General features: G+C 38.0%; 1 protein-coding gene across 5 annotated transcripts in view; it reads right to left on the bottom strand.

Annotated features, from left to right (window-relative positions):
• Positions 1 to 211: 211 nt before the first annotated feature.
• Positions 212 to 12351, bottom strand: part of LOC130922834 (equilibrative nucleoside transporter 1-like) — a 78356-nt gene continuing 66216 nt past the window's right edge. For all 5 annotated transcript variants that reach the window (XM_057847987.1, XM_057847989.1, XM_057847988.1 and 2 more), the window contains 8 exons: positions 10127 to 10261; positions 9940 to 10037; positions 9793 to 9874; positions 9648 to 9730; positions 6095 to 6203; positions 5884 to 5969; positions 949 to 1148; positions 212 to 852 (listed from right to left, as the gene is read on the bottom strand). In XM_057847987.1, coding sequence (XP_057703970.1) covers positions 741 to 852; positions 949 to 1148; positions 5884 to 5969; positions 6095 to 6203; positions 9648 to 9730; positions 9793 to 9874; positions 9940 to 10037; positions 10127 to 10261 — 905 coding nt within the window. In that variant the 3' untranslated portion in view covers positions 212 to 740. The remainder of the gene's footprint in view (positions 853 to 948; positions 1149 to 5883; positions 5970 to 6094; positions 6204 to 9647; positions 9731 to 9792; positions 9875 to 9939; positions 10038 to 10126; positions 10262 to 12351) is intronic.

The following is a 12351-nucleotide window of genomic DNA, read 5'->3' as shown; positions in this document are numbered from 1 at the left end:
AGTGGAGAACAGGAGGGGTTCTTAAAAAAGAACTAAGAGCCGAAATATTTACTAGTTGGTAATGTATTAAATACTTATTTCATGCAGTTAAATACAAATTTATTATTTAAAAATTATACAATGTGATTTTCTGGATTTTTGTATTAGATTCCATCCTTCACAGTTGAAGAGAACTTATGATACAAATTACAGACCTCTACATGGCTTGCAAGTGGGAAAACCAGCATAATCGGCAGTGTATCAAATACTTGTTCTCCCCACTGTATCACTTCATTCTCACAGTTGTCTATTAATATTACTACTGCATTCTCAGGAAATTGTGCCTTTTTGTAGAGTTACAAAACATGTTTGCAAATATTTTGATTCTCCTGAAGGTGGCCTTGAATCACTCCTTTGAACAAGTCTTTGGCGTAAAAAATGTAATAATAAAAAAAGTCTAAAAAATAATAATTAACCTTAAAGCCTCATCCATAAAAATGTGTCGAAAAAAATACAAAGAAGGCTCTTCTGGTGTAACTCGTCAGTTGTCGGTCATTATTTAAAAAAAAAAAAAAAAGTCAACGATGGTAATCATGTTGCATGCTGGGAACCAACCAGTCAACTGAGAGGTGTCAGTCGCTTTTTTAGCTTATATGGTTGCCATGGTGAGGGCGAGGTCTTCTTCTGCCATCACAGGATGTAAAAGAGGATGAGAATACTGATGTGTGCGCGTGCGTTGTATCTATGCGACGGTGTCCATTTTAGATAATGGCTCGGAAGAGAAAGGAGATGGCGGCCCCTAGCGCCAAACCCAAGGACAAGAAAAAGGCCATGATGGCCCCCGCCGTCTCCGCCTCGTGCTGCGACACTTTCCTGTTCACACATAACATTTCATGAAGCTCAAACAATTTATATTAGCAAATATACAAAACTGTTTACTGATGCGCCCACTCGTGGCATTTCACTCACTTGGGTCCAAAACACATGCAGAGGCTGGCCAGGTAGCCGTTGGAGAAGGAGAAAAGGACCATGAAGACGATATACCAGGCGTCGTGCGAGAACAGCACGGGCAGGTAGTAGCGAGGCTGCACGTTACACAGCATGAACAGCGGCACAAACACCACCCGTGCGACCACCAGAGCTGGGAGCCACCGGCTGTCTTTGCCAGGCTAACACACAAACAAAAACAGTTCAACAAGAACATGAATGTACCTTAAAGCAACACTCGGAAAGTTTTCAACATTTATAAAATATTTTCATAACATTTGTGATAATATGTCGACTAACAACTAGTTGAATGACACCTTTTTTATATCTTGAGGGGGTCTGTATCGCTTTCACCGGCACTAATGAACCTTGAGGAGGGTGGCAGGAACCCTGCCAACCTAAATTACAAGTACGAATGTGCCTACTGCTTTACGGCATACGTCACTTCCCCCTTTCCACATCTATTATAAAGACGTAAGTCGATGCGAATGCTTTCGCACGAATTCTGCAAAGATGGCAGAGCAACAAAAGAGACAAAAAAAGTTGGTCTGAGGAGGAAAAAAATCTCATACGCTACATAACTCGTATGCTATTGTTAGCCAAAACTGGATTCATTACCTTATTACTATTCATCCTTCACACAGCCGCTAGTAACAGGAATGTTGTTTAATCCATCTGCAGGCGACTGAGAGATTGATTTTTGATTTATTGATGATTTTACGACACTTTGCAGCGTGCGCTGGTCCTCCATGCAGTCGTCCTTAAAGCAAAACAGTACCGCTTTTGTCCACCGGCGTCGCTAAAATCATCCAAAACTGAAGAACGAGCAAGTGTTTTTTTTAAAACTGCCAGCCTCTCCCATTTCAAAAGGATTGGACGTCTTTGTCCGTTAATGGCAGTGAATTTGTTGATTGCACGTCACCAGGGCTGCCACGATTAATCAACTAATATCAAGAATCTGTATAAAATACTACAAATATAAGAAAATAATGCCAATGACATGAAAACTAAAGCATACAGAGAATAAAATTAATGGCAGATTTAAGATCAGCAACCAAAATTGATATAGAATCAGTTAAAAAAAAACATGCAGCAGAAAATCAAAAATAGATTGTTGGCCAGTGTTATGAGATTAATCGACTATATTTATAGTCGATTAAGCATTTTGGAATTGTTGACCTAATTTTTTTCAAAACCCCGTTTCTTAATAGCAAATTTTGTTTCCCAATGTTCTTTCAATTTTGTTTTCCACTTTTGAGAAAAAAAAAAACTGACTTAAAAATTCTATTTCACAGTATTTGCTTTTTAAAATGTAAATGTTAAATAGCAAAGTGGAAAATAAATCGTTATTAGATTCAGGCATGAGAATGGGTCAGGGGTTAAAAAGGTGAGAAGGGTGTGGAGGAAATATGTTCTGGTAGGGCTGTCCCAAACGACTAATTTTCTCCCGATCAGTCAGCTGACTATTGTTACAATTAGTCGACTAACATATATATACAGTGGGGCAAATAAGTATTTAGTCAACCACTAATTGTGCAAGTTCTCCCACTTGAAAATATTAGCGAGGCCTGTAATTTTCAACATGGGTAAACCTCAACCATGAGAGACAGAATGTGGAGGAAAAAACAGAAAAATCACATTGTTTGATTTTTAAAGAATTTATTTGCAAATCATGGTGGAAAATGATTATTTGGTCAATACCAAAAGTTCATCTTAATACTTTGTTATGTACCCTTTGTTGGCAATAACGGAGGCCAAACATTTTCTGTAACTCTTCACAAGCTTTTCACACACTGTTGCTGGTATTTTGGCCCATTCCTCCATGCAGATCTCCTCTAGAGCAGTGATGTTTTGGGGCTGTCGTTCGGCAACACGGGCTTTCAACTCCCTCCACAGATTTTCTATGAGGTTGAAATCTGGAGACTGGCTAGGCCACTACAGGACCTTGAAATGCTTCTTACAAAGCCACTCCTGGCTGTGGGTTTGGGATCATTGTCATGCTGAAAGACTCAGCCACGTCTAATCTTCAATGCCTTTGCTGATGGATGGAAGATTTTCATTCAAAATCTCTCGATACATGGCCCCATTCATTCTTTCCTTTACACAGATCTGTCGTCCTGGTCCCTTTGCAGAAAAACAGCTCCAAAGCATGATGTTTCCACCCCCGTGCTTCACAGTGGGTGGGTACGGTGTTCTTCGGATGCACAGCAGTATTCTTTCTCCTCCAAACATGAGAACCTGTGTTTCTACCAAAAAGTTTTATTTTGGTTTCATCTGACCATAACACATTTTCCCAGTCCTTTTCTGGATCATCCAAATGCCCTCTAGCGAACCGCAGACGGGCCTGGACGTGTACTGGCTTCAGCAGGGGGACACGGCTGGCAGTGCAGGATTTGAGTCCCTGGCGGCGCATTGTGTTACTGATAGTAGCCTTTGTTACTGTGGTCCCAGCTCTCTGTAGGTCATTCACTAGGTCTTCCCGTGTGGTTCTGGGATTTTTGCTCACCGTTCTTGTTATCATTTTGACGCCACGGGGTGAGATCTTGCATGGAGCCCCAGATCGAGGGAGATTATCAGTGGTATTGTATGTCTTCTATTTTCTAATAATTGCTTCCACAGTTGATTTCTTTACACCATTTTTTACCTATTGCAGATTCAGTCTTCCCAGCCTGGTGCAGGTCTACAATTTTGGCTCTGGTGTCCTTCGACAGCTCTTTGGTCTTGGCCATAGTGGAGTTTGGCGTGTGACTGACTGAGTTTGTGGACTGATGTCTTTTATACCGATAATGAGCTAAAAGAGGTGCCATTAATACAGGTAACGAGTGGAGCCTCGTTAGACCTCGTTAGAAGAAGTTAGACCTCTTTGATAGCCAGAAATCTTGCTTGTTTGTAGGTGACCAAATACTTATTTTCCACTCCAATTTGGAAATAAATTCATTGAAAATCAAACAATGTGATTTTCTGTTTTTTTTTTTTTCCACATTCTCTCATGGTTGAGGTTTACCCATGTTGACAATTACAGGCCTCTCTAATCTTTTCAAGTAGGAGAACTTGCACAATTGGTGGTTGACTAAATACTTATTTGCCCCACTGTCTATCTATCTATATATATACATATATATATATATATATATATATATATATATATATATATTTTTTTTTTTTTTTTTTTTTTAAACTAATTTAGCGATGAAATTTTTGTTGACGCTTATTAATTCACAAAAACATTTTGGAACAATCAAATTCTTTATTTAAGTACAAATAAACATGTAAATAACAATAATTAATCACACATGAACACTGAGGTCAAATGCTAATAGTTGGCCTGAACGATATTGGAAAAAAGTATCATTGCAATTTTTGGGGAGTTTGCGATATTATGTTGCGATATTAAAACGACAAAATTTTAACCAAATAATTTGAATAGCTCCGTTCGGGACAGCTGCACTGTTGACGAAGAAAAACTGTTTGGTCGCGCTGCCTAGCAGGAGGGAGAGTGAGACACTGTGGTGCTGTATGAGCATAAAGCAAAAAAACATGAATGTATGTTGTTTTTAAATTCCGACACTCTGAAAAATGGTGCCATCGGTCCTAATTTTTATAACTCCTATTAATCCAAGATCTGCACACTTGCTGCGCTCATGAAGTAAAACAAAAGTTTAAATGTTGAAAAAAAGAAAGTTTGCACGTCCTGCGATGTGACTATTCCGCATGCGCACATTGCGATGGCGATGTTCAAACGATATATTGTGCAGGCTTAGTTGATAGAATTTACTAGTGCAAAAAAATGGTATGTAAATAGATTCAGAACACTGACTTCGCCTTTCCAACATTAGTCAAAACAATTCTTATAAAAAAAATGTCTCGCATTATTATTATAGTATACTACTATATACTGTATAATAGTATTATAATAATTATATTAATTGCCAATCATAATTTTTAAGAAGGGTGTCATTTTTAAAATATTCTTAGTGTAAAATCTGAATTCTGTAGTATTATAGTATTTACATATTATAGTATTAATTCTGATGTAAGTGGGATTAACTCCAGAAATCGTTATTTATGACAAACGTGACGTGCCTTTATTATGAAATGTCCACCAGAAGTACGTTCGCTAAACTGCTAACAACTTTACACTCCGCAAAAAGCACTTTTCGTCATTGCTTGTGGTGTCACCAATAGATTTTTTTGGTCATTTTTTCGTTTGCAAATGCTGTTAACCAGCGATTTTTCATGTTTGAAGTGTCACCTTTTAACCGCAAGTTTGCGTTTTGGAAAAGACTATGCTTTATAGCACGCTAACGTAAATTGTCTTTTTTCCCCATTAGTCTCAGTGTAGCAATGCTAACATTTACAGTGTTTAATATATAGATGTGTTTCCTTATTTTGTATGGGTGAACTCTAATTCTACGGCGTGTTGTTGACCAATAAACATCTGGACACAACAACTGGAGTCTCATATGTCATTTGCACGCACGCACAAATGTATGCACACACGTGGTGATAAAACGCAGCCGTGAAAATTACCGCCCTCATTTTTATTTACCTTGCGATAAATGGATTCATTACATACCGCGACAGGCTTAGCAACTTCAATAAAACATATCGTTAGTTAGTTAGTTAGATGGATTTACGACCCCCCCTAAAAATTTTCTCCTCAGATCTACACAATTCATGTAGGTCACCCCTTTTTGACTTCAAAACGGCGAATTTCGCCGAAAGGTGAGTGATTTTCATGCCTGGATTTCATATAGTTACATTTATTTGATGTCAATAGGAGAAAACCTACCAAAAAGCTCAAGTTGGACCACCAAAAAAGCTCAAGTTGGACCACTTGTAAATCATGTATACCTTTCAGTTCTGAAGGATGTCACAATGACGTTTGATTGTGTCTGACCAATGTTCAATACTGACCCACATAGAGAAGGCTGTTAGACTGCGGCCACCCCAGTCCATCACGTTGAAGAGGAGGAAACAGGATACGGGGATGAAATACATTTCTGGAGGGGAAAAAAAAGAGGAAGTAAACTTATGAGGTTTGAGGATGACACAACTACTCACTCCTCTGATAGCACACTTGAAGATTTTTACGATTACAGCAGTTTTTGGACTCATTGAGACTAACCCCAGCTGCCTCCGTTGGCGACTGTAGACTTGACCTCGACGGTGACGGCTGGGAATGTCCCGATGGTGACGGTGAAGATGAAGCACACGGACAGAGCCATCACCCAGATCTTCAACCACAACAGTAAACATTACATGACTGCTATCAACTTCTTGTTCGGGACGCAAAAGTATAAGAACATTGAAGAGTTGGATGTGCACTCAGAAGTTTAGAGATGATCAAAATATATTCACTCGTTAACTCTTTCATGCACAAATCATATATATATATATATTTTTTTCTAAACTGTTAGATGGCACTCATTTAATTCATTGGTTGTCCTTGAATGTATGTTCGTTCATTTGTCCCTCCCAGTGGAAATGGATTGGGCGCCTGGCATCGTCAATCGCATATAAACATAAGCATTCAGTCAGTCTTCAGTCAGTCTTCCCAGTGGAAATGAATTGATGAATGGACATCTATTGCCGTCAGTGGCATGCAATGAGTTACATACTATGAAAAAAAAAAAACTTCTGTGTTACTTGGGGCCTTAACTTTTGTGTTTTTCTGTTTTTAATGATTTTAATTTCATTTATTTAATTTTTATTTACACTATTTATAAATGTATTTGTAACTATAAAAATATTAAAAATACAATGAATAATATTTTTAAAAAATGCTTTTATATTAGTGTGTATGTATATATTATATATATTATATATATATATATATATATATATAATATATATATATATATATATATATATATATTATATATATATATTAGGGCTGTCAAAATTATCGCGTTAACGAGCGTTAATTATTTTTTTTAATTAATCCCGTTAAAATATTTGACGCAATTAACGCACAAATGCCCCGCTCAAACAGATTAAAATGACAGCAGAGTGAAAGGTGTACTTGTTGTGTTTTTCGGAGTTTTGCCGCCCTCTGCTGGCGCTTGGGTGCGGCTGATTTTATAGGCTTCAGCACCCATGAGCATTGTGTAAGTAAGTATTGACATCAACAATAGCGGGCTACTAGTTTATTTTTTTGATTGAAAATTTTACAAATTTTATTAAAATGAAAACATGAAGAGGGGTTTTAATATATCTTTTAAGAACTACAAGTCTTTTTATCCAAGAATGTTAATAATGGTAATGCCATCTTGTTGATTTATTGTTATAATAAAGAAATACAGTACTTATGTACCGTATGTTGAATGTATATATCCATCTTGTGTCTTATCTTTTCATTCCAACAATAATTTACAGAAAAATATGGCATATTTTATAGAAGGTTTGAATTGCGATTAATTTGGATAAATTACGATTAATTTTTAAGCTGTAATTAACTCGATTAAAAATTTTAATCGTTTGACAGCCCTAATATACATACATACATACATACACACAGATAGATAGATAGATAGATAGATAGATAGATAGATAGATAGATAGATAGATAGATAGATAGATAGATAGATAGATAGATAGATAGATAGATAGATAGATAGATAGATAGATAGATAGATAGATAGATAGATAGATAGATAGATAGATAGATACGTATATATACGTATATATACAGTATATTGCTAGACGTCCAATACATTTTGACTGGGAGGGGCGAATGAACAAGGGCTGCTGCTATTGCTCATTTAAGTAATCAATTAATCTATCAAACAGTTAGTTCAAATAATCGAGTAATCGGATTAGGGTCATTTAATGCGTTGCAGAATAAATTTTAAGAGTTGTAAAACAAAGGCTTGATGAGATTGCACTATCAAAAGAGCATTGAATGCAAATACAAAATAAAATTCCAATGTAAAACAAAGGCTTGCTTATATTGCACTATCAAAAGAGCATTAAATGCAAATAGAAAAAAAACCTCGGAATTTTATTTAACTATGCAGAATTGCACTTTCATTTTAACAGAGCAATAAATGCAATTAAAACTAACTTAAAAATACCTGAGCATAGCCTCAAACAGTATTAAAAAAAAATCATAAATGAGGATCGAAGTGCAACAAAGGATCAATTGGCTAACTTGCATAGCAAAAGTCCACTAGCTTAAATGCTATAAAATGCCAACTTTTTTTTTTTTTTTTTATATATAATTCTCTTAACAAATCGTTAAAACACATATTCCCACAAAAAATAAAATAAAATAAACTGCTAAAAATACCGTTAAACTAAATTATGAATGCATAATCATATTAGCGTAAACAAAAACAAAAGGGAGCAGCTGGATCCAGCCACGTTACATGAGTTATGTCATAGTCACTGTTGCCACTAGACGGAGTGTACTGACCCGAATAAATAAAACAACATGCAAACACTTCAAAACACCCATCACAACGCCACTGATTAAACGAATCCTCGAAGCAGCAAAATTAGATTCAAAGTTTTTTTTTCTAATCGAATTACTCGAGTTAATCGATAATCGTTGCAGCACTAGAATGAACCATCCCAGTCAAAATGGATTGGATGTCTTGTACTGTCAATGGCAGCCAATGAGTTAACAAGGAAGTGACCCAAAAATGCCCCAAAACCAACATGACACCAAATCAACAGGAAGTAACCTGAAAAGGTAAAAAATCAACAGGCAGCATCCCAGAAATTTCCGAAATATGAAGGGGAAATGAGCCAAGATTCATTGGAAGTGAACCGAGAGTAGCTTAAAATTACAAGGAAGTGACGCAAAATTAACTCATTGCCTGGCACTGACAACGATAGATGTCCAATTCACTTCAGCTGAAAGGACTGACTCTGAATGCTCTTCTTTTGGTGCCACTTGCTCTTCTTTTGGTGCCACTGACGGCGCTAGACGTCCAATCCATTTTGACTGAAATGGATTGGTCAGTCCCAGTCAGTGACTTTTTGTATTTGGCCAAAAATAAACAAATCTGGCCCACATGAGACCTAACTAGCATAAATGTGACCAGAGAATCAAAATGAGTTTGACAGCCCTGGCCTATATGACCCAAAATGTGATGTCCACGTACGTATGTGGACACTAGGTCTTTTTTGGGTTAATTTTTTTCAATTACCAAAAATAGTCACTTGCGCTATAAATCAAATGTGTTTAACAGAGGGGAGTAGTAACACATTATATGCCCTCAATTACACTTCAGTATCTTTTAAGATGAATTGCATAAGAGTAGTTTTCATACAATATATGTTTTATCTTTACTCAATTATTTTAGTTAAAACTAAACACAATTTTTGCAATAAGCCACAACACATTACATTAAGTTGCCATCTATTATTGCTGTTGTATAATCTATTTGGTTTGGTTTCCCAGAGAGAGTTCTCTGCCTCAGGTGCTGTTAAACGACTCAGTTTCACTAATCCAATCTAGCAACTACTGTCTCCATTTTATGTTCAAATGGAGCTTGGCAATCACATGACAAGTCAAATCACCACAAAACCCAAACAGAAGAAATCTTTTCAAAATTTATGTCAAGCATAGCAGAAGTAACGTGTTTTGAGTCATTAAGGAGGAACAAAGCCCTACAGCCTCACATTCAATTTATATTGCAAAAGACAACGAGAACAAAATGTTGATAATTCACCTTGCGAAAAATTTTCAACACAGACACGCCCCCTGTGCCGTCTTCTTCCGTCAGACTCACCACCGGAACCTTCTCTGCATTCTCTGAGGGACAAAGAAACATCTTTCATACATATGCAGAGGCAAGCGCACTGACAGGACTTCACCTTGTTTGAGAAGGTCCATCTTGTTCTCTTCGTCAGCAGATGACCTGGATCCATTGCTGTCCATGTAGTGCTGGAAAAATTCCTGACGACCACAATAACAGGCACAATAGTAAAAGAGATCAAAACGAGACAGATATGAGGCCTTACCATCTTGGGCAGGGTGAGGTAGGAGACGATGGCGACAAGAATAACAAAGCAGGCCGTGATGAAGTAGCCAAAGGCGCTGTCCCGCAGAGCCGAGCCGGCTGCAAAAAGATCCCGATCCACTTTTTGGTTTTATTCTTTTGGCGGTGCGTAATATTATGTTGTGCGTTTGGTATCGTGTGCATCATACAGGCCAAGGCGCAGATCATGGAGAAGGCAGCAAACGTCCCGGCGAGGCCCTGTCCGCTCATGATGGGTGTGGTGTACGAGGCGGGCAGAATTCCTGCCAGTCCAAACAGGCTGCCCTGTAGAATTGCCCCAAATGCTGAGGTGGGAAGACATCGAGAAGAAAAGTTGCTGTCGAGTGATTGAATGTCAACATCAAAACAGCGGGAATGTGCAAGTCTTCATATCAAAACCACAAGGCCACGGCCTCCTGCTCATCTAGATCAAACATGGCGGTTCTGCAGTTTGCTCCCCGCGCTGCTCCTTATAAACAAATACGCGGCGTGAGATTGCACACTATGCAAGAAACCCAGTGATGCTGAGCTCGTTGTTTTCACTGGGCCTCAGAACATGTGGAAGTCATCATTTGTAGCAGCGAAATGAGGAAGTGGAAAGACTATGGGGAAAAATAATGAAGCCAGGATTGATTCTCATAGAATAATTATGTTAAAGTTTTAACAATGTAATGTACATATTTTCATTAAAATTCCGTCCGTCGGAACCCGATGCTTCATTTAATCATCTGCAATAGAGTGGATGACTTTATTTGAACATTGTGTAATGATATTAAACTAGTAAACTTCCTAATGAAAATTAGATTTGAATTAGATTGAAAAAATACCTTGGGTACAAAGAACTGTCAGTTTGCAGAGGGCTGTTCTATCTGATCTTGAAGTAATCCAGTATATTATTTTTAAAATAGAATTGATTTTAGCAGTTGGTTTACTAACATATAGCAACTTGGCAAGATAATATTGAGTTGTGTGCCAAACTACTAATAAAGATTACTTTTTAAATAAAATAAAGTGAAGCTGCATGAACTGATAAACGAAAAAAAATTGCAGAGCTGCTCAGACACATTATGGAGCGAATATACTGGTCCTTCTAAAAAAATTAGCATATTGTGATGAAGTTCATTATTTTTGTAATGTACTGATAAACATGAGACTTTCATATATTTTTGATTCATTACACACAACTGAAGCAATTCAAGCCTTTTATTGTTTTAATATTGATGATTTTGGCAAAAAAGTCAAGAAAAAACAAAAATCCCTATCTAAAAAAATTAGCATATTATGAAAAGGTACTCTAAAGAAGCTACTAACCTAATCATCTAAATCAACGAATTAACTCAAAACCCCTGCAAAAAATTCCTGAAGCTTTTAAAAACTCCCAGTCTGGTTCATTACTCAAAACCGCAATCATGTGCAAGACTGCCGACCTGACTGCTGTCCAGAAGGTCATCATTGACACCCTCAAGCAAGAGGCTAAGACACAGAAAGAAATTTCTGAGCGAATAGGCTGGTCCCAGAGTACTGTATCAAGGCACCTCAGTGGAAAGTCTGTGTTGAAGGAAAAAGTGTGGCAGGAAACGCTGCACGACCAAAAAGGGCCGATTCCAGACCTTGGGGGACCTGCAGAAACAGTGGACTGAGTCTGGAGTAGAAACTTCCAGAGCCACCATGCACAGGCGTGTGCTGGAAATGGGCTACAGGGGCCGCGTTCCCCAGGTCAAGCCACTTTTGAACCTGAAACAGCAGCAGAAGCGCCTGACCTAGGCTACGGAGAAGCAGCACTGGACTGTTGCTCAGTGGTCCAAAGTACTTTTTTCAGATGAGAGCAAATTTTGCATGTCATTTGGAAATCAAAGTGCCAGAGTTTGGAGGAAGACTGGGGAGAAGGAAATGCCAAAATGCCTGAAGTCCAGTATCAAGTACCCACAGTCAGTGATGGTATGGGGTGCCATGTCAGCTGCTGGTGTTGGTCTACTGTGTTTTATCAAGGGCAGGGTCAATGCAGCTAGCTATCAGGAGAGTTTGGAGCACTTCATGCTTCCATCTACTAAAAAGCTTTATGGAGATGAAGATTTCATTTTTCAGCACGACCTGGCACATGCTCACAGTGCCAAAACCACTGGTAAATGGTTTACTGACCATGGCATTACTGTGCTAAATTGGCCTGCCAACTCTCCTGACCTGAACCCCATTGAGAATCTGTGGGATATTGGGAAGAGGAAGTTGAGAGACACCAGACTCAACACTGTGGATGTGCTTAAGGCCGCTATCGAAGCATCCTGGGCCTCCATAACACCTCCATGCCACGCCACATTGAAGCAGTCATTTCTGCAAAAGGATTCCCGACCAAGTATTGAATGCATAGCTGATATAATTAATTGAAGGTTGACTCTTT

This window comes from Corythoichthys intestinalis, chromosome 10, assembly GCF_030265065.1.
Source record: "Corythoichthys intestinalis isolate RoL2023-P3 chromosome 10, ASM3026506v1, whole genome shotgun sequence".
Classification (NCBI taxonomy): domain Eukaryota; kingdom Metazoa; phylum Chordata; class Actinopteri; order Syngnathiformes; family Syngnathidae; genus Corythoichthys; species Corythoichthys intestinalis.
The sequence above is the reverse complement of the archived record's forward strand: the minus strand, read 5'-3'. Positions and strand labels throughout refer to the sequence as shown.